Here is a 26,280-nt window from a genome sequence, read left to right on the forward strand (position 1 = left end):
GCAATGCAACATCTGGCGATACATGCTTTTCATTAAACATCAATAAGCAATTCAAAATCCCCATGAACAATTACATCATAAAGTACATGGTAGTCCAAGGAAAAGCATGTACACTATCTCCACATTTTGGGATGTCTCTGTTGTTAGTTAAAACCCAAACAAATGTATTTATTTTCATTGTATGTGATATGCAGAATCCCAATGAACAATCTTCCCTTAAATATTGATTCATACTAGTTACAAAATATACAAAAGACATGTTTTTGCATCTTATGTACATTTAAAAGTTAAAATCCCACATTTGTATGTTGCTCAATAGAGCAGTTGCATATATACTGTACCTCATGGTTTTAATTATCATAAACTAATACAACAATACAAAATAGGGGTGTGAGTCTTTGGTTACCTAACGATTCGATCCGATTCAGATTCCTGCAGTTTGATTTAACACGATTCTCGATTCAAACCAATTTTCGTAATATATAGTTTGGTATGATGATTCAGGTTACAGGTTAGAAAAGCTCTTTCTGGTTTCATGGAGTTGACATAAAACTTATTTTTAGAAATGCATTCTTATAAAAAACTACAACTTTTTTTTTGTAAATCAATTTTTTAAATTATGAATCAATTTAGAATTGTGATGAGTAAGAATCGTGAGTCGGATGTGAATCAATTTTTTTGTGCACCCCTAATAAAAAACACTAGTGTAATATTAGGTAACTACAAAACCAACAAAAAAAAGTTTATTTTATTGAGTAATATATTTTACTGTTCTTGATATATTTACAGAATAGCACTTTTATTATAAGCCTACATCATAATGTAATTATTGTCACTTTCCAATGAAAAGCATGTACCTTGAATTTGTTTTGGTGTTTTTTGTTGTGGAAAAAAACCAAAGACAACTGTTGGACTTCCAAGCCTTTCATGAGGAGGTGACATGCAGAGCAAATACACAGTTATAAAGCGCAAACTAGCTTTTTTATACAGCAGTAAAAGGCTGAAGTTAATGTAAGAAGACTTTCCCAGACGTTTTAGTAACATTATTTTGTGTAGATTTGGTATTAGGACAAATAAAACTCTTTGATCTTTGCAGTCGTTCAGTCTGTAAAAAAAAGAAAGAGAGAACAGTGAAAATAAAAAATATTGCATCTTGTCACACGTGCTTTTGTAACTTCTGCTTTGGCCACGTTTATGTGGTCTATGCCACGACCTTTCACTGCGACACAGAAACATCTGTTGAGCAAGAATCTAGCAGACATAATCCTTCTGCGAGAAAATGATTGATGTGATTTACGCTCCTTAGTCAGAAAAGTGTGCCCTGCAAATCACAACTCTTGTAATTCCCCGAAGAGAGGCGTTGGTGCCTATATTAGCTGCAATTACACTACCGTTCAAAAGTTTGGGGTCACCCAAACAATTTTGTGGAATAGCCTTCATTTCTAAGAACAAGAATAGACTGTCGCGTTTCAGATGAAAGTTCTCTTTTTCTGGCCATTTTGAGCGTTTAATTGACCCCACAAATGTGATGCTCCAGAAACTCAATCTGCTCAAAGGAAGGTCAGTTTTGTAGCTTCTGTAACGAGCTAAACTGTTTTCAGATGTGTGAACATGATTGCACAAGGGTTTTCTAATCATCAATTAGCCTTCTGAGCCAATGAGCAAACACATTGTACCATTAGAACACTGGAGTGATAGTTGCTGGAAATGGGCCTCTATACACCTATGTAGATATTGCACCAAAAACCAGACATTTGCAGCTAGAATAGTCATTTACCACATTAGCAATGTATAGAGCAGGGGTCACCAACCTTTTTGAAACCATGAGCTACTTCTTGGGTACTGATTAATGCGAAGGGCTACCAGTTTGATACACACTTAAATAAATTGCCAGAAATAGCCAATTTGCTCAATTTACCTTTAACTCTATGTTATTATTGATAATTAATGATATTTACACTTAATTGAACGGTTTAAAAGAGGAGAAAACACGAACAAAATGACAATTAAATTTTGAAACATAGTTTATCTTCAATTTCGACTCTTTAAAATTCCAAATTCAACCGAAAAAAAGAAGAGAAAAACTTAAAAAAAAAAGAATTTATGGAACATCATTAGTAATTTTTCCTGATTAAGATAATTTTAGAATTTTGATTAAATAGGTTAAAATCCAATCTACACTTTGTTAGAATATACTGTATAACAAATTGGACCAAGCTATATTTCTAACAAAGACAAATCATTATTTCTTCTAGATTTTCCAGAACAAAAATTTTAAGAGAAATTCAAAAGACTTTGAAATAAGATTTAAATTTGATTCTACAGATTTTCTAGATTTGCCAGAATAATTTTTTTGAATTTGAATCATAATAAGTTTGAAGAAATATTTCACAAATATTCTTCGTCGAAAAAACAGAAACTAAAATGAAGAGTTAAATTAAAATGTATTTATTATTCTTTACAATAAAAAAAATACATTTACTTGAACATTGATTTAAATTGTCAGGAAAGAAGAGGAAGGAATTTAAAATGTAAAAAGGTATATGTGTTTAAAAATCCTAAAATCATTTTTAAGTTTGTATTTTTTCTCTAAAATTGTCTTTCTGAAAGTTATAAGAAGCAAAGTAAAAACATTAATGAATTTATTTAAACAAGTGAAGACCAAGTCTTTAAAATATTTTCTTGGATTTTCAAATTCTATTTGAGTTTTGTCTCTCTTAGAATTAAAAATGTCGGGCAAAGCGAGACCAGCTTGGTAGTAAATAAATAAAATTTAAAAAATAGAGGCAGCTCACTGGTAAGTGCTGCTATTTGAGCTATTTTTAGAACAGGCCGGCGGGCTACTCATCTGGTCCTTACGGGCTACCTGGTGCCCGCGGGCACCGCGTTGGTGACCCCTGATATAGAGTGTATTTCTTTAAAGTTAAGACTAGTTTAAAGTTATCTTCATTGAAAAGTACAGTGCTTTTCCTTCAAAAATAAGGACATTTCAATGTGACCCCAAACTTTTGAACGGTACTATATATATATATATATATATATATATATATATATATATATATATATATATATATATATATATATATATATATATATATATATATATATATATATATATATAAAAGAAATAATTAAATTTCAGTGAATTCTATCTATAAATATTATAGCCGCCCCCCCGGCCCCAAAACCCCCACCCCACCCACCTCAACCCCCCCCCCCCCCCCCCCTCTCAAGGTTGGCAAGTATGATGTAACAAGCTTGCATACGTACAAAAAACCTGGCGTACGCCCTTTTTCATGGCAAAGTTGAGATGTATCAAGATTAGGGTTGTCCCGAAAGCAATATTTTAGTACCAGTACCAAAATGTATTTTGATACTTTTCGGTACTTTTCTAAAAAAGGGTGACCCCCAAAAAAATGGCATTATTGGCTTTATTTTAACAAAAAATATTAGGGTACATTAAATATATGTTTATTATTGCAATCAAAGAACAATTTTGGCCTTAAGTAAAATAGTGAACATACTAGACAACTTGTCTTTTAGTAGTAAGTCAACAAACAAATGCTCCTAATTAGTCTGCTGACGTATGCAGTAACATATTGTGTCATTTCTCATTCTATTTGCCAACATTATAAAGGACAAGCTGTAAAAATGTATTATTAATCCACTTGTTCATTTACTGTTTATCAGTTTTTTTGTGTTTTAACATGTTCTATCTACACTTCTGTTAAAATGTAATAATCACTTATTCTTCTGTTGTTTGATACTTTACATTAGTTTTGGATGATACCACAAATTTAGTTATCAATCCGATACTAAGTAGTTACAGGATCATACATTGGTCATATTCAAAGTCATCATGTGTCCAGGGACATATTTCCTGAGTTAATAAACATAATATGATTTTTTTTTAAAGGAAAAAAGTTTGTGTTACGATAAAAAATATCGATTTAATCATAGTAGTATCGACTAGATACTGTACCCTCCTGTACTTGGTATCATTACAGTGGATGTCAGGTGTAGATCCACCCATGACGCCAGTGAGCTATTGTATCCTACGGTGTGTAGTGAAGCATGTTTGGCTATTGCTCGTCCTGCAGTGATAATGATACTTGTAAGAAACTCACTTTATTTGTCGCCATGGAGGCAATGATTAGTGATTTAAAAGTAGCTAAAACACTGCCGATGGATGTTAGCTGCTAGCTAGCTAGCCATGTTTTAAAGCACCTCTTCCTGAGGGTGTTTCAGTGTTATAACTTCACCTTTATCTTTAGCTTTTAAGCCAAAATTCATCCATTCTCCCTTTTCTGTCTAAACACTGTGTCTGCTCGTAAGTACTCCGTGATTGTGCGCTGCCGAACATGCTCCTCTGCTCGTAAAACCAGCAATGTCACGACGTGACGACGCACCGTCATGCCCGGGAACCGGTACTTTTCAAACAGAGTATGGTACTGTTTTTGATTCATTAGTACCGCAATACTGTACCAGTACCAGTATACCGTACAACCCTAATCAAGACTGACGTTGATGTAGAAATGTGCACTGCCTCACGTCAACCTGGGAGTTAGGGCTGGAGCCTATCCATATTACCGTATTTTTCGGACTATAAGTCGCAGTTTTTTTCATAGTTTGGCCGGGGGTGCGACTTATACTCAGGAGCGACTTTTGTGTGAAATTATTAACACATTAGCGTAAAATATGAAATAATATTATTTAGCTCATTCACGTAAGAGACTAGACGTATAAGATTTCATGGGATTTAGCGATTAGGAGTGACAGATTGTTTGGTAAACGTATAGCATGTTCTATATGTTATAGTTATTTGAATGACTCTTACCATAATATGTTACGTAAACATACCAGGCACCTTCTCAGTTGGTTATTTATGCCTCATATAACATACACTTATTCAGCCTGTTGTTCACTATTCTTTATTTATCTTAAATTGCCTTTCAAATGTCTATTCTTGGTGTTCAGCTTTTATCAAATACATTTCCCCAAAAAATGTGACTTATACTCCAGTGCGACTTATATATGTTTTTTCCCTTCTTTATTATGCATTTTCGGCCGGTGCGATTTATACTCCGGAGCGACTTATAGTCCGAAAAATACGGTATTTCACGTCCATTTTTAGTAGTAGTTACATGACACCCCTGATGTTTTGTTCTTAGACATGCTTGCTATTTGAAAGTGAGAAAATATATCGCTGCACACAGCAAAACTTAAAATCACCCCAAAAAATGTAAGTTAATGAATTTCATGGGCCACAAAAACTGAAGGAGACACAACTGGAGCGATTAAAACAATGGATTCTTTGTTTTTTTTGGCCAGCTAAATGAGGAGCCTTGCTATAAGTAATTGCAAAATGTGTCGGAAACCAAACTGCTGATATATTAGGGCATTCGTTAATAAACACATGTATGTCAACTGCATGGTCTTTCAAAGAATATACAGACATGCTTGATTGAACGATAATTAGCTTTTTTCTACGGTAACTTGTTTTCATCATCAACTTTCGTATTATAACCATTGATTGATTGATTAAAGAAACAATCTATTAAGCAGTATGTTGTTATCTTCAAAGTCTAATAAAAGAAACCATCTATTAAGCAGTATGTTGTTATCTTCAAAGTCTAATAAAAGAAACAATCTATTAAGCAGTATGTTGTTATCTTAACAGTCCGACAACGGCCAAGGAATGCATAGCTGTAAGACGTCACAGCAGGTGAGCGAGCGTCTGTTTTACCCCACTAAATAAGTGCGGAAAGGAATTTTTTCAACCGGCCTGAGGACGATAGAAGCTAAAGCATCGTTAATTAAGTAAGCCCTCGAAGGGTTTTAGCAATCTGCGTTCGAATGTCTTTGATAAGAGTCACGCTGTCAGGGTTGTATCTGACAGTTTGGTCAAGTTTTAGTTTTCCTCTGCGTTTGTCTTGGTTTCCTGTTCTTAGTTTCCTGTCAGTCCTTTTATTTTGTCTTCATTTCCTGATTGTTTCCCTGAGTGCTTTGTCCCCTCAGCTGTGGCTGATTGGCACGTGGCCACACCTGGTGCCAGTCAGCCAGCTGCCTATTTAAACCTGTCCTGCCCTCCTGTCACTGCTGGATTATTGTAGTGTCTACTGGTCAATGTCACTACTACCTGTCACGATACTTCGTTGTAGCTCTGTCTACTTTTGTTCACTCGGCTCTAGTCCTAGTTCCTTCGTGTCACAGTAAGTGTTTTTGTTTGTCGACAGTTAGCCTTTGTGCTATTTTAGTTCATAGCCAAGTTTGTTCTCCGCCTTGTGCACGCCTTTTGTTTGTACCCTTTTTGTTTGTTTTTTGCCATAGTATTTTAATTAAATCATGTTTTCTCGCATAATGCCTGCCATCATCTCTGCACCTTGGGGTTCGTCACCAACAAACTTTGACACACGCATTAGGATCCTCAATACTGGACCTAAGCTACATGGTTCAAACAAGTCAGCATACATAGGATTGCATTTTTACAGGTGTTCAATAATCATAAAAACAGCAATATGAGAAATGGGTCTCGTAAAAATAGCACTTCGAGTACCATATTTTTCGGTCTATAAGTCACAGTTTTTTTCATAGTTTAGCCGGGGGTGCGACTTATACTCTGGAGCAACTTATGTTTGAAATTATTAACACATTACTGTAAAATATCAAATAATATAATTTGCTCATTCACGTAAGAGACTAGACGTATAAGATTTCATGGGATTTAGCGATTAGGAGTTTGATTGATTGATTGAGACTTTTATTAGTAGGTTGCACAGTGAATTACATATTCCGTGTTTTTCAACTTGTTTAAGTCGGGGTCCACTTAAATTGATTCATGATACAGATATATACTATCATATATACTATCATCATAATACAGTTATCACACAAGATAACCACAATTAATTATTTACATTATTTACAATCAGGGGTGTGGAGGGGGGTTAGGATATGGACATCAAGTAGTGGACATAGAGAGAGAGAGAGAGAGAGAGAGATCAGAAGGCATAAGAAAAAGAAAAAGTATCTGCATTTGATTGTTTACATTTGATTATTAGCAATCCGGGGGGGGTGTTAGTTTAGGGTTGTAGCTGCCTGGAGGTGAACTTTTATTGCGCTTTTGAAGGAGGATAGAGATGCCCTTTCTTTTATACCTGTTGGGAGCGCATTCCACATTGATGTGGCATAGAAAGAGAATGAGTTAAGACCTTTGTTAGTTCGGAATTTGGGTTTAACGTGGTTAGTGGAGCTCCCCCTGGTGTTGTGGTTATGGCGGTCATTTACGTTAAGGAAGTAGTTTGACATGTACTTCGGTATCAGGGAGGTGTAGCGGATTTTATAGACTAGGCTCAGTGCAAGTTGTTTAACTCTGTCCTCCACCTTGAGCCAGCCCACTTTAGAGAAGTGGGTAGGAGTGAGGTGGGATCTGGGGTGGAGGTCTAGAAGTAACCTGACTAGCTTGTTCTGAGATGTTTGGAGTTTAGATTTGAGGGTTTTGGAGGTGCTAGGGTACCATGAGGTGCATGCGTAATCGAAAAAGGGTTGAACGAGAGTTCCCGCCAGAATCCTCAAGGTGCCTTTGTTGACCAGAGAGGAGATTCTGTAGAGAAATCTTGCTCGTTGGTTAACCTTTTTGATTACCTTGGTTGCCATTTTATCACAGGAAAGGTTAGCCTCTAGAATGGAACCTAGGTAGGTGACCTCATCTTTCCTGGTGATAACAATGTCACCCACTTTTATGGTGAAGTCATTGACTTTCTTAAGGTTGATGTGGGACCCAAACAGGATGGATTCTGTTTTACCCAAGTGTATGGATAGCTTGTTGTCAGCGAGCCAGGTGCAAGTTCTACAGAGCTCAGCACTGAGGATTTTCTCCACCTGTGACTTGTCCTTGCCGGATACCAGCAAGACAGAGTCATCCGCAAACAAAAACAATTCACAGTCGCATGCCGATGACATGTCGTTTATGTATATTAGGAACAGTAAAGGTCCCAATATACTGCCTTGGGGGACTCCACAGCTCACCGAGAGGGGGGGAGGACACGGTGCCGTTCACCTCTACCACCTGCTCCCTCCCCTCCAAGTAAGATTGCATCCAGCTCCATGAGTTTTTGTTAAATCCGATTGCTCTGAGCTTATCCAACAGTATAGCGTGGTTAACGGTGTCAAAGGCCTTCTGAAGGTCCAGCATGACCATGCCGCAGTATTTGCCCGCGTCCACCTCATGTTTGATGTGGTCGGTCAGATAGAGAAGGCATGTGTCAGTGGAGTGGTTAGTTCTGAAGCCGAGTGACAGATTGTTTGGTAAACGTATAGCATGTTCTATATGTTATAGTTATTTGAATGACTCTTACCATAATATGTTACGTTAACATACCAGGCACCTTCTCAGTTGGTTATTTATGCATCATATAACGTACACTTATTCAGCCTGTTGTTCACTGTTCTTTAGACATTTTAAATTGCCTTTCAAATGTCTATTCTTGGTGTTGGGTTTTATCAAATAAATTTCCCCAAAAAATGCGACTTATACTCCTTTTTTTTTTTTCCTTCTTTATTATGCATTTTCGGCCGGTGCGACTTATACTCCGGGGCGACTTATACTCCGAAAAATATGGTACATAACAAAAACATAAACAAATATGAATAAATAAAACAAATAAAAAAATAGGTAATTAAACCTACATTATACTAATGAAACGTTATTTCAAAGTGTACACTATTTTGTGTAAGCAGATTGGCATACTTTGTGCCACCCTTGTTTTAGAAGAGGATTTATAGTTAGGTGTGAACAAAAAAAACTGACAATTTCATCCCCTTCTGCTTGGACTTGTGAGTGAAGAATGTGAGCCAGTTGACTGACATTGAGACCACATTATTCTTCTGTGGAGCCTTTCATTAAGATTGTCTGATCCTCCACCTTTGGAACACACTCCAACCAATAGGCCTTGACGGGCCTGGAGGACGAAGGGCCTCCAGCCCCTTCTCCAGGGGTCAAAACAAAGAACGCTAAGACACGATACAAGAGTACAGTGGTGTCACATGATCACGCTGAACTCATTTGGAACGACTGACCTCAAGCCCGACAGGTCGGCTCAAACTGGCTTTGAAAGACGATTTGTCTCCTTGTTCAGTTTTGTTTGGCGCACAAATGCAAACACGCTGACAGATTGTTAACGTGGTTTATCCTGAGGCAGAGTCAAAGGTTGTGGCCCGCCAACAGAACCTGTGTATTTTGTTTGACTAAGGACTAATACTGTACTTTTAAGGCATACAAACTTTCAACATTATTGCAAAAAAATGTCCTATATTAGGTGCCAGCAGAAAAAAAAAATATGCCTAGAGTTGCTCTTTGTCAATCAACCTAATACAAAACCCAAAAGCAGTGAAGTTGGCACGTTGTGTAAATGGTAAATAAAAACAGAATACAAGGATTTGCAAATCCTTTTCAACTTATATTCAATTGAATAGACTGCAAAGACAAGATATTTAATGTTCCACACTGAGAATTTTTTTTATTTTTTTTCAAATAATAATCAACTTAGAATTTAATGGCAGCAACACATTGCAAAAAAGTTGTCACAGGGGCATTTTTACCACTGTATTACATGGCCTTTCCTTTTAACAACACTCAGTAAACGTTTGGGAACTGAGGAGACACATTTTTGAAGCTTTTCAGGTAGAATTATTTCTGAAATATATATATATATATATATATATATATTAAGGCTGAAACGACGCGTCGACGTAGTCGACGTCATCGGTTACGTAAATACGTCGACGCCGTTTTTGTGCGTCGACGCGTCGCATAATGACGTCACACTACCGTCATGGCGAAGCGCAAAGCAGACGATCAAAGAAGACGATGCGAGCGGTGCGAGCGGTGCGAGCGAGGGGGGAAAAGCATGCCAAAAGTGTGGGAGTACTTCAATAAACGGCCTAATAATGTTGTTGTATGCACACTGTGTCGAGCGGAAATGGCCTATCATAGCAGCACAACGGCTATGAACGAACATTTGAAAAGAAAACCATCAACTAGTCAATCGTCCGCGCGAGCATACGTTGTCATCATTACACAAAAACATGAATGTGCCATTTGTATCTGCTAGGGGTGTAACGGTACGTGTTTTGTATTGAACCGTTTCGGTACGGGGCTTTCGGTTCGGTACGGGGGTGTACCGAACGAGTTTCTAAGCTAAAGTCTTAACAAGCTGCTTTGCTCCGTCTGCCTCTGTCTCAGCACGCAGCATTGTCCCACCCACACAACCATCTGATTGGTACACACGCAGCATTGTCCCACCCACACAACCATCTGATTGGTACACACGCAGCATTGTCCCACCCACACAACCATCTGATTGGTACACACGCAGCATTGTCCCACCCACACAACCATCTGATTGGTACACACGCAGCATTGTCCCACCCACACAACCATCTGATTGGTACACACGCAGCATTGTCCCACCCACACAACCATCTGATTGGTACACACGCAGCATTGTCCCACCCACACAACCATCTGATTGGTACACACGCAGCATTGTCCCACCCACACAACCATCTGATTGGTACACACGCAGCATTGTCCCACCCACACAACCATCTGATTGGTACACACGAAGCATTATCAGCCAATCAGCAGTGCGTATTCAGAGCGCATGTAGTCAGCGCTTCAGCGTGGAGCAGATAGGTGTTTAGCAGGTGAGCATCAGGCAGCGAACTCTCCCCAAATGATAATAAACACCTCCCAGTCAACTACTAGTAACATCACTATGAGCCCGTTGACCTTCTAGAAACTTAAACTGCAGCTCAGCTCGCTCGAAATCCTGGCTTGAGGTGAAGGCTAATTAGCTCTCAGTTCCAGCCACATCGACCCCTTCTGAGCGCCTATTTTCAGCTGCTGGGAATATTGTAAACAAGAAAAGAACCAAACATGTACACATGCTAACCTTTCTTCATTACAACTGTTAGTCACTCACTGGAATGAGTAGAATTGGTTATTGTGTACTGTGTTGGACTGGATGTTTATTTTGCACATTTTAAAAGCAATACTTAATGTTTACAGTGCTCCAGAATATTTAGATTGGCACTTTTTTGTATTGGATGTTTATCTTTATTTTTGCACATTTTAGCAAATAAGCAATACTTTCACTTTTGTTGAAATGTTTACACTGTTGTTACAGAATATTTCGTTTTGCACTTTTTTGTATTGGATGTTTATCTTTATTTTTGCACATTTTAAAGCAAAATAAGCAATACTTTTACTTTTGAAATGCTTATACTATTGCAGAATATTAAGATTTGCACTGGATGTTGACTTTTATATTTGCACATTAAAAAGCAAATAAGCTACTTTTAATTTTGTTAAATGTTAAAAGTTTTAAATGTTTACATTGTTACAGAATATTTAGTCATGTTGTTGTCAATGTTGACTGAGTGGCCATACTTCTTTTTTTTTGTAAATAAAAGCCATGCCTTTTGAAAAAACGGGCCTACATTTATTTTTTCATCTTCATTTTGAATAAAAAAATAATCGGCAAAAGGAAAAAATAATCTATAGATTAATCGAAAAAATAATCTATAGATTAACCGATTAATCGAAAAAAATAATCTATAGATTAATCGATAGAAAAATAATCGTTAGCTGCAGCCTTAATATATATATAATTAACTTGTATACTACTATCTGCATAGCTATAGTAATGCTAACATGAGTGCCTATAACATAAATGTCACTATCTGTATAGCTATAATAATGCTATCAAAACTTGCCAACTCGCATATCATTATGTGCATAGCTATGGTGATGCTATCATTGACTTCACTATCTGTAAAGCTATAATAATGCTAACATGACTGGCTAACATAAATTTCACTATCTGTAGCGCAATAATTATGCTAACATGACTTGCTAACTTGTATACCACTATCTGCATAGCCATGGTAATGCTAACATGACTGCCTATAACATAAATGTCACTATCCGTACAGCAATGATGATAACATGACTTGTTAACTTGTTCCGTATTTTTCGGACTATAAGTCGCAGTTTTTTTTCATAGTTTGGCCGGGGGTGCGACTTATACTCCGGAGCGACTTATGTGTGAAATTATTAACACATTACCGTAAAATATCAAATAATATAATTTGCTCATTCACGTAAGAGACTAGACGTATAAGATTTCATGGGATTTAGCGATTAGGAGTGACAGATTGTTTGGTAAACGTATAACATGTTCTATATGTTATAGTTATTGGAATGACTCTTACCATAATATGTTACGTTAACATACCAGGCATGTTCTCAGTTGGTTATTTATGCCTCATATGACGTACACTTATTCAGCCTGTTGTTCACTATTCTTTATTTATTTTAAATTGCCTTTCAAATGTCTGTTCTTGGTGTTGGCTTTTATCTAATAAATTTCCCCCAAAAATGCGACTTATACTCCAGTGCGACTTATATATGTTTTTTTCCTTCTTTATTATGTGGTATATTACTTTCTGCATAGCTATATTGATGCTAACATGACAGCCTATAACCTAAATATCAATATGTGTATAGCAGTATTGATGCTAGCATGACTTGCTAACTCGCATATCACTATATGCATAGGTACAACTATGTTAACATTGACATAATTGTCTGCAAATCTATAATGATGCTAACATTACTGACAAATATATATTTCACTGTCTGTATAGCTATAATGATGCTAAAATTACTACCTATAACATAAATATTAGGGGTGTGGGAAAAAATCGATTTGAATTCGAATCGCGATTCTCACGTTGTGCGATTCAGAATAGATTCTCATTTTTATAAAATCGATTTTAATTTATTATATGTATTTGTTTTTGTTTTTTTAATTAATCAATCCAACAAAACAATACACAGCAATACCATAACAATGCAATCCAATTCCAAAACCAAACCCGACCCAGCAACACTCAGAACTGCAATAAACAGAGCAATTGAGAGGAGACACAAACACCACACAGAACAAACCAAAAGTAGTGAAACAAAAATGAATATTATCAACAACAGTATCAATATTAGTTACAATTTCAACATAGCAGTGATTAAAAATCCCTCATTGACATTATCATTAGACATTTATAAAAATAACAAAAAAGAACAATAGTGTCACAGTGGCTTACACTTGCATGGCATCTCATAAGCTTGACAACACACTGTGTCCAATATTTTCACAAAGATAAAATAAGTCATATTTTTGGTTCATTTAATAGTTCAAACAAATTGACATTATTGCAATCAGTTGATAAAACATTGTCCTTTACAATTATAAAAGCTTTTTACAAAAATCTACTACTCTGCTTGCATGTCAGCAGACTGGGGTAGATCCTGCTGAAATCTATGTATTCCATGAATAGACAATCCTTTTGAATCGGGAAAAAATAGATTTTGAATCAAATCGTGGGACACCCAAAGATTTGCAGCCCTAATAAATATCACTATCTGTGCAGCAATAATGATGCTAACATGACTTGTTACTTTGTATATCACTATCTTAATCACTGTATTGATGCCGACATGACTATTTAACATAAATATTACTATTTGTAAAGCTATGACGGTGCTAACATGCTAGCTAACACACTGTCGATGTCACTGCCCCATAGCTCATGTAGCTACCATGTCTTGTTGACATACCATGGACATAGGTACCCCTATGGCTAATGTAGCTAATGCGATCTGCTTACATTCCATTAGCCATTGATACTCTGTGGCAAAGTAGCAAGTGTCACTTGCTGAAATACCGCTCGCATAACTCGCTGTCTTCATTTTTAGTGCTACACTATAATATTTAGTTTACCGTCAAAAACTTCAACAGCACTCATGGAAAGATGACACATTGCACCAACTGCAAGCGTGGCACAAAGTGCAGGTGTTACTTTTCAATTAGTTTGAATGTTTCTTAAAAAGTGTAATAGTTTGTGGTGGAAAGGGCGGGCAGAAGCAGCTGTTCTCTTACAACTTTCCGACAGTCCCTCCCTACGTTATTAACTAGTCTGAACCTCATCAAACCTCGAGGAAGTGTTCTGGGTTTTGACGAGTCAGCAGTATATCCTGCACTCTCGTGGCTATTATCGTACAAGTGGACAGAAATGTGTCTGCTCATGCTAAAAGAGTACCGCTCGTCTGTTTTAAACACGCCACAATAAATCTCAAATATACTTATTTTACATCCTCGTTCACATTTTCACACATTTTGACCGTGAAACTTTCAGAGCTTTGAGCCGTTAAAAAGCCAGAAGGCAGTCTGGTGGGAAAATGACACGGTGGCGCTTCAGCGACCTAATTATGCCCGTCTAGTTTATGACTCGTTGGCTCACGTCCATAACCCGACAGCGTTGAATGACGACTCGGCTTTTTCTTGCTTGTCGCTTTCCAGAAACCTCAGAAAAAAACAGGTGGGACTAAGTGAAGAGTTTACGTTTCCTCTAATCCAAAATTGCATCTTGGAACAAAACCCCCTGGCTGTCAGTAGAATAAACCTATTAGGCAGTTTACAACCGCCTCCTGCAGGACTGGAGTGGAATTGTACCAACCAAGACATCATTTTACAACTGGTATTAATTTAGTTTATTTGTAGGAAAACACATTTACCGTATTTTTGGATTATAATTCGCTCCGGAGTAAAAATCGCACCGGCCGAAAATGCATAATGAAGGAAAAAAAAATAAATAAATCGCACTCGATCATAAGTCGCATTATTTGGGGAAATTTTTTTGATAAAACCAAACACCAAGAATAGATATTTGAAAGGCAATTTAAGATAAATAAAGAATAGTGAACAACAGGCTGAATAAGCGTACGTTATATGAGGCATAAATAACCAACTGAGAACGTGCCTGGTATGTTAACGTAACATATTATGGTAAGAGTCATTCAAATAACTATAACATATAGAACATGCTATACGTTTACCAAAAAATCTGTCACTCCTAATCGCTAAATCCCATGAAATCTTATACGTCTAGTCTCTTACGTGAATGAGATAAATAATATTGTTTGATATTTTACGGTAATGTGTTAATAATTTCACACAAAAATCGCTCCAGAGTATAAATCGCACCCTTGGCCAAACTATAAAAAAAAACTGCGATTTATAATCCGAAAAATACGGTACAGACAGCTTGTCGTGAGTCTGCGTTTTTTGAGATTTTCTGCTCTTACGTAGCTTGTTAGTCTGCTAGCAACTAAGCTACCAGGAAAGAGCCCTAATTTAAATCACGACTACTAATTAGCGCTGGACACATGAGGACTTTGAATATGACCAATGTATGATCCTGTAACTACTTGGTATCGGATTGATACCCAAATTTGTGGTATCATCCAAAACTAATGCAAAGTATCAAACAACAGAAGAATAAGTGATTATTACATTTTAACAGAAGTGTAGATAGAACATGTTAAAAGAGAAAGTAAGCAGATATTCACAGTAAATGAAAAAGTAGATTAATAATCAATTTTCTACCACTTGTCCTTAATAATGTTGACAAAATAATAGAATGATAAATGACACAATATGTTACTGCATATGTCAGCAGACTAATTAGGAGTCTTTGTTTGTTTACTTACTACTAAAAGACAAGTTGTCTTGTATGCTCACTATTTTATTTAAGGACTTAACTGCATTAAGAAACATACACTACCGTTCAAAAGTTTGGGGTCACATTGAAATGTCCTTATTTTTGAAGGAAAAGCACTGTACTTTTCAATGAAGATAACTTTAAACTAGTCTTAACTTTAAAGAAATACACTCTATACATTGCTAATGTGGTAAATGACTATTCTAGCTGCAAATGTCTGCTTTTTGGTGCAATATCTACATAGGTGTATAGAGGCCCATTTCCAGCAACTATCACTCCAGTGTTCTAATGGTACAATGTGTTTGCTCATTGGCTCAGAAGGCTAATTGATGATTAGAAAACCCTTGTGCAATCATGTTCACACATCTGAAAACACTTTAGCTCGTTACAGAAGCTACAAAACTGACCTTCCTTTGAGCAGATTGAGTTTCTGGAGCATCACATTTGTGGGGTCAATTAAACGCTCAAAATGGCCAGAAAAAGAGAACTTTCATCTGAAACTCGACAGTCTATTCTTGTTCTTAGAAATGAAGGCTATTCCACAAAATTGTTTGGGTGACCCCAAACTTTAGTACGGTAGTGTATGTTTAATGTACCCTAAGATTTTTTGTTAAAAGAAAGCACCGAAAAGTATAGAAATAATTTTAGTACCCGTACCAAAATATTGGTATCGTTACAAGACTATTACAGTGTTTGATTGATTGATTGAAACTTTTATTAGTAGATTGCACAGTACAGTACATATTCCGTACAATTGACCACTAAATGGTAACACCCGAATAAGTTCTTCAACTTGTTTAAATTGGGGTCCACGATAATCAATTCATGGTGTAATAATTATTGTTACCTGTGGTAATGCCACCATGATACAACATTTGTATTATAATCCTTAAACAAAGTAACAGTTAAAGTCAATGTATTAATCACTGAATTGAGAACTGGGGGTGGGATTAAATAACTTATCTTCTTCCCACTCCCTTTCAGGCAAAACTGGACCATCATGCTTACATACTGTGCATTACCTTTTGCATTATATTAATTTATATTATTACGTGTTGTCATTATATTAATTTATATTATTACGTGTTGTCTACCTTGTACTTTTTTTTTTATGTCATTGCCTGGAATAAATGAAATGAAAATGAAAATGCTTGAGTAGTTATATAGCTAATGTGAGTTGTAAACACACTGGATCTCACCACCTAAGTAGCTAGCATGACACACTCTTCAGACTTCACTACTTGCGTAGCTAACATACCCTAATTTCCTAGACGGAAATAGGAAATTTCTGGCTTTACCAGTCTTTTGCAATGTAGCATTTTTTTGGTGTTGGTGGTGTTTGTTATTTTATGTTGTCATTAAGTGTAGGTAACCGTTGTCCTGCTTTTGCCTTTTCCAGAAATAACTTTTTTCAGAGGCTTCCGATTGGTTAAAATCACCTTTTTGTTTGGGGCTACAGCGCCACTTGTTGACAGAGAGACGCCCTCCTAGCTAACATCACGTTTGCCTTGGGCTAATAGAAGCTGTGGATGGCTTGTGTGTAGCTTTAAATGCAGTACCGTGGTTCTGAAGATCACGTCTCACAGCTGGCTGTCGAGGGAAACCTCCCAAAAGAAGCTGGACAACTGGGAATTTGCTTTAATGACAAACAAAAAGAAACACCAACAAGGTTAAGTATTGAGAAGATGAGTGTACAGGCTACACAGAACAAAACCTGAAAACTGCTAATACGGATTGCTTATTTTTCTCATTTGAATTTTCAATTTTTGGTTTGGCAGCAAGCAGCACGCAAGGACTGTCTTGAATTAAACGTGTGTCCTCATATTTCGGCACATTCTGGTTCAAAAACAGCCTTGATTTCAAAATTCCTAGCCCCAAATATCTTGACTTTAGTTGTATAACATTACATTTCCTACTACTTTTTTTGTCAAACAATAACTTTCCTCTTATAATCTTTGAAGTTTAGGGTGTAACAATTAATTAGTAATGGTAATATTCCGACTTCGTTAAAACCAATCCCAATATCGCATACCACGACTCCAAATCGCGATTCATCTTTTTGAGCCACAAGTCGCGGCACTACGGATGCTAACCCTGATCCTCTCAGCTATTAAAACCTTGCATTTTTTTACGATAAATGTTTACTAGGAATAAACTATTTCCTATAAAGAATATTGGGTAACACTTTAGTATGGGGAGCATATTCACCATTAATTAGTTGCTTATTAACATGCAAATTAGTAACGTATTGGCTCTTAGTCATTATTAAGCACTTATTAATGCCTTATTCTGCATGGCCTTATTATACAACCAACCCTAACCCTAACCCCCTAACCCTAACCCTGTAACCCTAACCAAATAACTCTAAATTAAGTCTTTGTTACTTAGAATATGTTCCCCATACTAAAGTGTTACCGAATATTGTCACCATTAATTTTTCAAAGAATAACTATTTTCAAAATTTGACGACTTAACTCTTGTAAGTTAGCGTCATTCACATCGACGCAAAATACATACAAATCCATCTTGTGTTGTTCCCTGTTTGATTTTTTTGTCAAAGATGTATAACTTTACTCCTGCAAAATGACAACTTTATTCTCCGAATTTGAGTAATTCTAAAAAAACGCTGCTCCTAATATAACTACTTTAGTCTCGTAACATTACGACTTTATTCTCGTAATACAGTATTACGACTTTTGCAAAAAAAAAATAAAAAAATTATAATATTATAACTTTAGTCTTATAACATCACTACTTTATTCTTGTAATATACAACATTTTCAAATTATTTTCTAATTATTATATGTCTTTAGTCTCATAACATGAAGACTTTATTCTCGTAGTAAAGCATTAGGACATTTTCAAAAACAAACTTTATTTTAATATTACGTCTTTAGTCTCGTAAATATTAGGGATGTCCGATAATATCGGCCTGCCGATATTATCGGCCGATAAATGAGTTAAAATGTAATATCGGAAATTATCGGTATCGTTTTTTTAATTATCTGTATCGTTTTTGTTTGTTTTTTTGTTTTTTTTTATTAAATCAACATAAAAAACACAAGATACACTTACAATTAGTGCACCAACCCAAAAAACCTCCCTCCCCCCATTTCTTTCTGTTATCAATATTCTGGTTCCTACATTATATATCAATATATATCAATACAGTCTGCAAGGGATACAGTCCGTAAGCACACATGATTGTGCGTGCTGCTGGTCCACTAATAGTACTAACCTTTAACAGTTAATTTTACTCATTTTCATTCATTACTAGTTTCTATGTAACTGTTTTTATATTGTTGTACTTTCTTTTTTATTCAACAAAATGTTTTTAATTTAGTTATCTTATTTTATTATTATTTTTAAAAAGTACCTTATCTTCACCATACCTGGTTGTCCAAATTAGGCATAATAATGTGTTAATTCCACGACTGCATATATCGGTTGATATCAGTATCGGTTGATATCGGAATCGGTAATTAAAGAGTTGGACAATATCGGAATATCGGATATCGGCAAAAAGCCATTATCGGACATCCCTAGTAAATATGCATCTTTATTTTCATAAAATTACGACTTTTGCTAAAAAAAAAACAACAACAAAGTTTTACAATATTACGACTTTTGTCTTGTAGCATTTCAACTTTATTTTTGCAATATTACAACTTTTTTTTCTCAAGGCATTGAATCGGTCTCAACTTTAATAAATACAATGACCTGGATGAATGAGAACATCCATAGACATAACTTTTTTTATTTTTTTATTTTTTCAAACAAACCAAATGTGTTATAATATTACGACTTTAGTCTCGTAACACAGTGATTCTCATACTGTGGTACACGTACCATTAGTGATATGCGGGGCTAGTGGTACACCAAAGAATCACTAAAGTGAATATTCAATGTTCAAACTGTGTGTAATGTTACAATGACCAAAATAATAAATATACTAGTGAAATAAAACAACTACGCTACTGTATTTTAATGTTGGTCATTATGCTGGTACTTGGAGAGCCAAGTGTTTTCTGTGGTGGTACCTGATGAAAAAGGTTTGAGAGGAGAACCACTGTCGTAACATTACAATGCTATTCTCGTGATATTATGATTTTTAATTTTAATTTAAAAAAAGCATTTTTACTTTAATATTACGACCTTAGTCTCGTAACATTAAGTTTCTCGTAAAATTAGTTAAATTAGTAAAAAACTAAACACATTTTTTATAACTTTACGACTTCAGTCCCGTAATATTACGAATGTATTCACGTAATATTACGACTTTTTCTAAAAAAACAACAACTTTTTTTTGGGTATAATATTACGACTTTAAAAAAGTTAAAGCTAAAAAAAAGTTAAAGTACCAATGATTGTCACACACACACTAGGTGTGATGAAATTTGTCCCATCCCCTTGATCACCCCCTGAGAGTAAGGGGAGCAGTGGGCAGCAGCGGTGCCGCGCCCGGGAATCATTTTGGTGATTTAACCCCCATTTCCAACCCTTAATGCTGAGTGCCAAGCAGGGAGGTAATGGCTCCCATTTTTATAGTCTTTGGTATGACTCGGCCGGGGTTTGAACTCACAACCTACCCATCTCAGGGCGGAAACTCTAACCACTAGGCCACTGAGTAGGTTTTAGTCTTGTATCATTACATCTTTATTCTCGTATTATGACAACATTTTTCAGTAACAATACAGTTTCTTCTTTCTCTGATTACGGGAAATGTTGTAAGTGTCCAATATAAAATTGTGGACATTTATTTGATGAACTTTGCATCTCTTGGGTGCATCAAAATGGCTTCAGTGACTCAATATCATTGATAAATATTCTGACAGAATGTTTTGTTTTATTGTGAAAAAGTATTGACATTTTATGTATATGTTGCAAAGTAGTACTAAGGCCAATTGTTTTTATTTTAGATTTTTGCACACATTCCAAGGTGAGGCCTCGTAAACATTTATTTTAAATTATACTTATAATTGTTTTGGAAATGCATTAAAAAAGCCCACTTTTCCTGGGGTTCTCACGAGTATTGTTGCTGTTGTTCTCATTGGTCGCCTTTGGAGTTCCGTCTAAGCTTCGGTCAGTGACGTGGTCTTCTGCCGGCTCCTCGGGTGTCCGAAGACCTTTCTCGGCGTCAACGTCGTCTTTGGGTTTGCTCTCCGAATCGTCTGTAGGTGGAGTCGTAGATGCAGAGTCGGCCTGCTGCTGCTGACTGTCCACTGCTTCAGCTGTGAGGGGCCATAAAATAAATTGCTTTCTTAGCGGTTCTCAACCGCACTCACAGGAAAGACAATAGAGGCATTAAATCCTGGTGATATATATATATATGTATATATATATATATATATACGTTAGGTCAGAAAAAACTCAGAAGCTATATCATCCCTACAAGCCTGTTCCGCAGGTTTCCCATTTATTATATATATATATATACACTACCGTTCAAAAGTTTGGGGTCACATTGAAATGTCCTTATTTTTGAAGGAAAAGCACTGTACTCTTCAATGAAGATAACTTTAAACTAGTCTTAACTTTAAAGAAATACACTCTATACATTGCTAATGTGGTAAATGACTATTCTAGCTGCAAATGTCTGGTTTTTGGTGCAATATCTACATAGGTGTATAGAGGCCCATTTCCAGCAACTATCACTCCAGTGTTCTAATGGTACAATGTGTTTGCTCATTGGCTCAGAAGGCTAATTGATGATTAGAAAACCCTTGTGCAATCATGTTCACACATCTGAAAACAGTTTAGCTCGTTACAGAAGCTACAAAACTGACCTTCCTTTGAGCAGATTGAGTTTCTGGAGCATCACATTTGTGGGGTCAATTAAACGCTCAAAATGGCCAGAAAAAGAGAACTTTCATCTGAAACTCGACAGTCTATTCTTGTTCTTAGAAATGAAGGCTATTCCACAAAATTGTTTGGGTGACCCCAAACTTTTGAACGGTAGTGTATATATATATATATATATATATATATATATATATATATATATATATATATATATATATATATATATATATATATATATATATATACACATCTATACATGGCTTTTTTCTACAGCAATTTGAGCATGTTTCTTATGCAGAGAGGAAGGTTTTCACCATGTTTTGCCAATGAGGCGTCTAATTAGTGAGCCTTAGCCAGGCTGCAGCTGTTGGACGCTGTGGGAAAGTTAGTCGGACCCGTCATTATGTGACCTCCAGGGTTAGCTGCGGGGAGGGCCACCATCTTTACTTCCACCAAGACCGTATTGTCAAGTTGTATTGGGATTAGCAGAATTACGATAAAAATGAATGAACTGAATGAGATCAGATTGCTTGATAAATACATAATATAATGACTTACATGTTTTTTAATGAAACTTAACATTTTGACTTTTCTTGAAAATTAATATATTTATTCTAATATTGTTACGAATTTAGTCCGGTAAAATTGTACAACTTTATCCATCCATCCATTTTCTACCGCTTGTCCCTTCTTTTATAAATCATTTATTTGAAAAACTACGACCTTTTTCTAGAATTTGACTACATTTTCCTCACATATCGTAGTGACTTAGTTCGAGAAAAAAATATAACTTCACCATGTTTGATTTAAAATGTTTACTCATAATTTCAAATACATAACGTTATACTCATAGTACTTGATGAAACAGTAATTCTCAATATTAATCATAATTGATGAAAAAAAATACTTAAATTTTATATTTAATGAAAAAATATGACTTTGTTCTTATAATATTATTATTTTTTTAAATCTCTAATTTAGTGATATTTATGATACCATGACTTCTTTCTTAAAACAAAATACAAATGTATTCCAATAATATCATCCATCCATCTTCTTCCGCTTAGCTGAGGTCGAGTCGCCCAGCTCCCAAGGCGTTCCCAGACCAGCCGGGAGACTTAGTCTCCCCAACGTGTTCCAGGTCAAAAGGACCCGATATGACCCCCTCCTTTTGTTTAACGGCATGGTGGACACCAGTGGATTCTGGGATTACCAGCACCAACCACCTTGTGGCCACAGCTCCGATAGGCCGCCTTGACAAAAGAGATCCACTCGTGCTTAATGTCCAGCGCCTCTCTCGTGACGTGTTCAAAGTTCTTCCGGAGGTGGGAATTGACACTCTCTCTGACGGGAGACTCTGCCAGACGTTCCCAGCGGACCCTCACAATGCGTTTGGGCCTGCCAGGTCTGTCTGGCATCCTCCCCCACCATTGGAGCCATCTCACTACCAGGTGGTGATCGGTAGAAAGCTCTGCCTCCTCTTGACCTGTGTGTCCAAAACATGAGACCGCAAATCCGATGACAGAACCACAAATGGACATATGGACACCCTTATGTTTGAATGTGGTGTTTGTTATGGACAATCTGTGACGAGCACCAAAGTCCAAGAACAAAACACCACTCTGGTTCACATCAGGGTGGCCATTTCTCCCAATCACGGCCAATAAGGTCTCACAGTCTTTGCCAATGTGAGCGTTGAAGTCACCCAGCAGAACAATGGATTCACCTGAGGGAGCACTCTGTAGTACTCCAAAAAGGGTGGGTATTCCTAGTTGCCGTTTAGTGCGTAAGCAAAAACAACAGTAAGGACCTGTCCCCCTTACCCAAAGAGGGGCCTCTGTGACCCGTGGGCGAGGGAAAATCTGGGTCCTTGATTTTGACTTTCCATAGAGGACTTCGAGCTGCTCTTTATCGGGTCCCTCACCTAGGACCTGTTTGTCTTGGGAGACCCTACCAAAGCCCCCGGACAACATAGCTCCTAGGATCATTGGGACTACCACAATAAGGTGGCAGCTCAGAAAAGAGTATTCCAATAACATTTCATTGAAAATATGATTGCATTAGGGGTGTCCCGATATCAATGTGGTAGCGGTACTAAAATGTATTTCGATACTTTTCTAAATTTAGGGGACCACAAAAAAAATTAATTATTGGCTTTATTTTAACAGAATCCTTATGATACATTAAACATAGGTTTCCTATTGCAATCACAGAAGAGTTTTGTCATAAAATAAAATAGTGGACATGCCGGACAACTTCTATTTTTGCAGTAAGCAAGCAAGCAAAGGTTTCTAATTAGTCCGCTGACGTATGCAGTAACATATTGTGTCATTTATCATTCTATTGTCAAAATTACGTTGTAGAAAATGGATTATTAATCTACTTGTTCATTTACTGTTAATATGCTTACTTTCTGTTTTAACATGTTCTATCTACACTTCTGTTAAAATGTAATAAGCACTTATTTTTTTGTTGTTTGATACTATTCATACATTTTAGGTGATACGACAAATTTTGGTATCAATCCACTACCATTTACAGTCGTACATTGGTCAAAATTGAAGTTCTCGTGTCCAGGGACGTATTTCCTGGTTTCCTGGTTTATAAACAATTAAAAAAGACAAAAGATTGTGTGATTAAAAAAAATATTGATGTAATAATTGTAGTATTGACTATGTATGGCTCTTGTACTTTGACCTCCAGATAGGTTGTTCGCTCTCTCTCCAGCGCTGGTATCTCTGTTGTTTGTACTTACTCCTGTTTTGTAGAATAAGTTGCTAAACATCAGTTCTAGTCACCCCTCTTCATTTTAGACAGGCTTAGAGTAAAATGATCTGGGAGGACTCTGCCCTCTTAAAAGGGAGAATTCTAACAAAACACTGCCGACTACGGATGGACGTTAGCCGCTAGCTAGCTGTTTTAAAGCACTTCTTCCAGAGTGGCCCTTCAGTGTTTATAGCTTCAATTTTATCATCAGTTTTACGCCAAAATGCGTTCATTCTCCTTCTTCTACCTCCACACTGTTTTTGCTTGTAAGTACTGTGTGCGTGTGCGTTGTTTAACATGCGCTTCTTCTAGTTTTACCAGCAATGTCACAAACATGTCTGGAAAAAAAAGTACTGTTTTGAGAAGCAGTAAGTACGGCTTTTAATTCATTAGTACCACAGTACTTTATTAGGACCGGTATACCATACAACACTGGATTATTAAAAATATTTATAAAGTGACTTTTCCAATATTTGATTAAAAAAATATTACCTTATTCTTGTAATTGTTTTTTTTTTAAAATTACTCTAAATTCATTAAACAATATTTGAATAAAAAATACAACTTTATTGCCATCATATTTAATCAAATAAACCTCAATTCCCATAAGATTTATCATTCTCATAATATTTGATTACAAATACATAATACATTCAGGACTTAGGTGTTGTAATTTTACAACTATGTTTTTTATAAAAAATACAACTTTTACAATACAACTACCGTATTTTTCGGACTATAAGGCGCACTTAAACCCCTTTCATTTTGTCAAAACTCGACAGTGCGCCTTATAACTCGGTGCGCCTAATGTACGGAATAATTTTGGTCGTGCTTACCGACCTCAAAGCTATTTTATTTGGTACATGGTGTAATGATAAGTGTGACCAGTATATGGCAGTCACACATAAGAGATACGTGTAGACTGCAATATGATGGCAGTCACACATAAGAAATACGTGTAGGCTGCAATATGACTTAAGTAAACAACACCAAAATGTTATATGTTCCATTGAAAATATAGAACATTACACACGGCGCTCAAAAATCTATCAAAATGTTTTAGTAGGACTTTGGTAAGCTATGAAGCCGCACCACTTGATGGATTGTACTGTGCTTAAACATAGGATAGGGGTCAGCAACCCGCGGCTCTAGAGCCGCATGCGGCTCTTTAGCACCGCCCTACTGGCTCCCTGGACCTCTTTCAGAGATTTGTGAAAATGGAAAAAGATTAAGAAAATGTTTTAATTTTTGTTTTAATATATATTTTTTCTGTAGGAGACCAGACATGACACAAACCTTCCTAATTGTTAGAAATCCCACTGTTTAAATTAAACATGCTTCACTGATGAGAGTATTTGGCAAGCACCGTTTTGTCCTACTAATTTCAGCGATCCTTGAACTCATCGTAGTTTGTTTACATGTACAACTTTCTCAGATGCTGCCACTTAAAGACGTGTTTTATGCCACTCCTTCTATGTCTCATTTTTGTCCACCAAACGTTTTATGCTGTGCGTAAAATGCACAAAAGTGAGCATTGTTGATTTTATTGATTTGCTGGAGTGCTAATCAAGCATATTTGGTCAATCCATGACTGCAAGCTAATCGATGCTAACATGCTATTTAGGCTAGCTGTATGTACATATTTCATCATTATGCCTTAATTTCCTTTGCTTATGACCTCTGTGAATTTAATTTATATTTGCATGTCTCATGACACATTATCTGTATATAATATTGGCTGCATTTCTGTTAGTTGTTTGCGTGCCATGTTGTTCCAGACCACAGCAAACGTTACCCAGCTTGCAAAGATTGTGATAAATCCATTAGAAGAAGACAGCCTGCTGTTTCCTTAACCTTTGGCCATTCTGAGCCAGTAATTTCCAGAAGTTATCTCAACCCGTGAGAAGCCTCCATTGCAAAAATGTGTGGAATAAAAATTAAAATACAACATTTCTGTCAGCGAAGATTTGCGTCAGCCTTTGATAGTAGGCGTATATAGCTAATATAGACACTTACATCATGTGTTGTCTTCTTTATAAGACTCATATAAGGCTTTTCATTTTTTGCGGCTCCAGACAGATTTTTTTT

General features: G+C 36.3%; 1 protein-coding gene and 1 long non-coding RNA gene across 3 annotated transcripts in view; one reads left to right on the forward strand and one right to left on the reverse strand.

Annotated features, from left to right (window-relative positions):
• LOC133639198 (uncharacterized) overlaps positions 1 to 26,280 on the forward strand; it is a 134,472-nt gene that overhangs the window by 57,813 nt on the left and 50,379 nt on the right. The window lies entirely within an intron of this gene.
• The window catches only part of si:dkey-27h10.2 (uncharacterized), a 41,915-nt gene that overhangs the window by 175 nt on the left and 15,460 nt on the right, over positions 1 to 26,280 (reverse strand). Inside the window, exons 8-10 of one of the 2 annotated variants that reach the window (XM_062032325.1) lie at positions 20,634 to 20,855; positions 17,184 to 17,260; positions 1 to 1,105 (exon numbers count right to left, since the gene is read on the reverse strand). The exon at positions 1 to 1,105 is cut by the window's left edge and continues 175 nt beyond it. In XM_062032325.1, coding sequence (XP_061888309.1) covers positions 17,205 to 17,260; positions 20,634 to 20,855 — 278 coding nt within the window. In that variant the 3' untranslated portion in view covers positions 1 to 1,105; positions 17,184 to 17,204. The remainder of the gene's footprint in view (positions 1,106 to 17,183; positions 17,261 to 20,633; positions 20,856 to 26,280) is intronic. The other variant, XM_062032326.1, reaches the window with a different exon arrangement.

Source organism: Entelurus aequoreus, linkage group LG22 (assembly GCF_033978785.1).
Source record: "Entelurus aequoreus isolate RoL-2023_Sb linkage group LG22, RoL_Eaeq_v1.1, whole genome shotgun sequence".
Lineage (NCBI taxonomy): Eukaryota > Metazoa > Chordata > Actinopteri > Syngnathiformes > Syngnathidae > Entelurus > Entelurus aequoreus.